Source organism: Pongo abelii, chromosome X (assembly GCF_028885655.2).
Source record: "Pongo abelii isolate AG06213 chromosome X, NHGRI_mPonAbe1-v2.0_pri, whole genome shotgun sequence".
Taxonomy (NCBI): Eukaryota; Metazoa; Chordata; class Mammalia; order Primates; family Hominidae; genus Pongo; species Pongo abelii.
In genome coordinates this window covers 6,531,855-6,534,657 of record NC_072008.2, presented here as the reverse complement: position 1 = coordinate 6,534,657, position 2,803 = coordinate 6,531,855, and the positions used below count along the sequence as shown (strand labels likewise).

Genomic DNA, 2,803 nt, shown 5'->3' with positions numbered 1-2,803 from the left:
TTATGATATATAATATTACACACTCGCACACACACACCCACAAAGTGTCCGGTTGGTTTAGTTTCTCCTTCTCTGAGGAACCCAACCTGATACAGATACCCAGCTGAGCGAGTGTGTTTGCTGATCTTGACCTCTGGAAGCCAGTGCTTTAAACCATGAGAATGAAAAATTGTGAGGCACTATGTGGATGCTGGGAGAAGTATGTGAGATGGAAAAGTTGTTTCATGGCATCCAAGAAGTGAATGATCCTCAAGGTGTAGCAGAGGAATTTGTAGGAGAGAGGGATGATTGACGTCTTCGTATAGCCCTCCATCCATCTCAGTTAGCATGGAGGGATTTTAGGAAGGTCATACAGAAACTGGGTAATGATGGCAGGTGTGGAGGAACAGAATGTACCACTGAATGGGAGGTCCGGGGGAAACATGTGGCGGAAATATCCTCCCTTGCCCCATGATCTGCCAAAATTGAGCATGGGGAGTTTAGGAGAGGTGACATGTCAGTTTGGGAACTATCTTTAGGGGTGCTAACCCAAATCTCCCTTTCTCCAACCAGAGCACCCTGCCTTCCTCATCAGATGTCACCCCCCTACGACTTCCTCCGCCATGTCCTGATGGTGCCTTGTGACGTGTAAGGCCTTCCTTCCCACCCAGGGCTACCATTGGCTGGGTAGTGGAACGTTGACCAATCACAGCTCAGGGACGTGATCGCCTCATTGTCCTGGGATCGCGGGAGGGGTATATACAGGGAGCCTGGAGTTAGTTGACCGTTGCGAGACCTTGAGCTGTGGAAGATGAGTCCAAAGCCGAGAGCCTCGGGACCTCCCGCCGAGGCCAAGGAGACACAAAAGAGGAAGTCCTCTCAGCCGAGCCCCAGTGGCCCGAAGAAGAAGGTGAGTGACCCACCAAGCTCCTCCTCGTCTTCCCCTCGCCTCCTTCCTCACAAGAATCCTCTCCTGTCCTCACCTGGCACAACCCCCAACCCGGCCCACACCGCTTCTGAGGACACGTCCCTGTTTCCGGCCTCCTCCATCTCGTCCCTAAACCAGAGCCCTTCTGTGATCTCCCTGTTGTCCTTCCAGACTACCCAGGTGGCCGAGAAGGGAAAAGCCGCTCGTAGAGGGAGACGCGGAAAGAAAAGGGCTGCGAAAAAGATGGCGGCTGTGACGGCACCTGAGGCGGGGAGCGGAGCAGCGGCACCCGGCCCCCGTGACCAGCCCAGCCAGGAGCTCCCTCAGCACGAGCTGCCACCGGAGGAGCCAGTGAGCGAGGAGACCCAGCACGACCCACTGAGTCAGGAGACCCAGCTGGAAGAACTACCCAGTGTGTGGACGGCCGAGTACTCCCCTATATCCCCGAGCAGCGACTAAGTTCAGGCCCAGGTGCCAGACCTCAGAGATCTCACCAGCAGGGTGCTTCCCCTGCTGATGACAATAAAATGAATGTGTTGCAAACTGATCTGAGTGACTCCGTGTTCTCTGATGGTGGGGAGGGAGGGAGGGAGGGAGGAAGAGGTGGTGTGTGGGGAGGGAGGGAGGAAGGAAGAGGTGATGTGTGGGGAGAGAGGGAGGGAGGAAGAGGAGGTGTGTGGGGAGGGAGGGAGGAAGAGGAGGTGTGTGGGGAGAGGGAGGGAGGAAGAGGTGATGTGTGGAGGGAGGGAGGGAGGAAGAGGAGGTGTGTGGGGAGGGAGGGAGGAATAGGTGATGTGTGGGGAGGGAGGGAGGGAGGAAGAGGTGATGTGTGGAGGGAGGGAGGGAGGAAGAGGAGGTGTGTGGGGAGGGAGGGAGGAAGAGGAGATGTGTGGGGAGGGAGGGAGGAAGAGGTGATGTGTGGGGAGGGAGGGAGGGAGGAAAGAAGACGTGGTGTGCTGGGAGGGAGGGAGGAAGCAGTGGTGTGTGGGGAGAGAGGGAGAGAGGAGGAGGTGGTTTGTGGGGAGGGTGGGAGGGAGAGGTGGTATGTGGGGAGAGAGGGAGGGAGGAAGAGGAGGTGTGTGGGGAGGGAGGGAGGAAGAGGTGGTGTGTGGGGAGGGATGGAGGGAGGAAAGAAGAGGTGGTGTGTGGGGAGGGAGGGAGGAAGCAGTGGTGTGTGGGGAGAGAGGGAGGGAGGAGGAGGTGGTTTGTGGGGAGGGAGGGAAGGAGAGGTGGTATGTGGGGAGAAAGGGAGGGAGGAAGCAGTGGTGTGTGGGGAGGGAGGGAGAGAGGAAGAGGTGATATGTGGGGAGGCAGGGAGGGAGAGGTGGTATGTGGGGAGAGAGGGAGGGAGGAAGAGGTGGTATGTGGGGAGAGAGGGAGGGAGGAAGAGGTGGTGTGTGTGGAGGGAGGGAGGGAAGAAGGGGGGGAAGAGGTGGTGTGTGTGGAGGGAGGGAGGAAGAGGTGGTGTGTGTGGAGGGAGGGAGAGAAGAAGGGGGGGAAGAGGTGGTGTGTGTGGAGGGAGGGAGGAAGAGGTGGTGTGTGGACAGGGAGGGAGGGAGGAAGAGGTGGTGTGTGGGGAGGGACAAAGGAAAGAAGGAAGGAATAGGTGGTCTATGGGGAGGGAGGGAAGTGGGGTCTCACGGGGTTTAGGTCAAAGGGACAGGTCACAGTTAGGCAGACAGGAGGATAAGGATTACGTCACAGCTGAGCACTGGAAACAAATTTCCCCTTCACATGATAACTCCGCTTCTTGTAACGTTCGTTTCTTCATGCGATCTTGCCAGCACATACACCAAGTACCAAGAACTGGTTTCTACCTACTTAGGTTTCATTGTTAAAATACCTTTTCGTTTATAGAAACTGATGGAAGACTAGTTTCCATCTCTTTCCTTTCAG

The 2,803-nt window shown here is 56.6% G+C and overlaps 1 protein-coding gene across 1 annotated transcript; it reads left to right on the top strand.

The window, feature by feature from the left end:
* The first annotated feature begins 642 nt into the window (after positions 1 to 642).
* LOC100437634 (variable charge X-linked-like) lies at positions 643 to 1,447 on the top strand. Its single transcript, NM_001427482.1, has 2 exons — positions 643 to 889; positions 1,079 to 1,447. Exons 1-2 carry the CDS (start codon positions 791 to 793, stop codon positions 1,364 to 1,366), a joined length of 387 nt encoding a protein of 128 aa, NP_001414411.1. The 5' UTR covers positions 643 to 790; the 3' UTR covers positions 1,367 to 1,447.
* The last annotated feature ends 1,356 nt before the right edge of the window (positions 1,448 to 2,803 follow it).

What these genes read in the sequence shown, in the direction of transcription:
- LOC100437634 (NM_001427482.1), top strand. Translation starts at nt 791, where the DNA reads ATGAGTCCAAAGCCGAGAGCCTCGGGACCTCCCGCCGAGGCCAAGGAG. An exon ending in CCAGTGGCCCGAAGAAGAAG is followed by an intron (nt 890 to 1,078) that starts GTGAGTGACCCA and finishes TTGTCCTTCCAG; the next exon opens with ACTACCCAGGTGGCCGAGAA.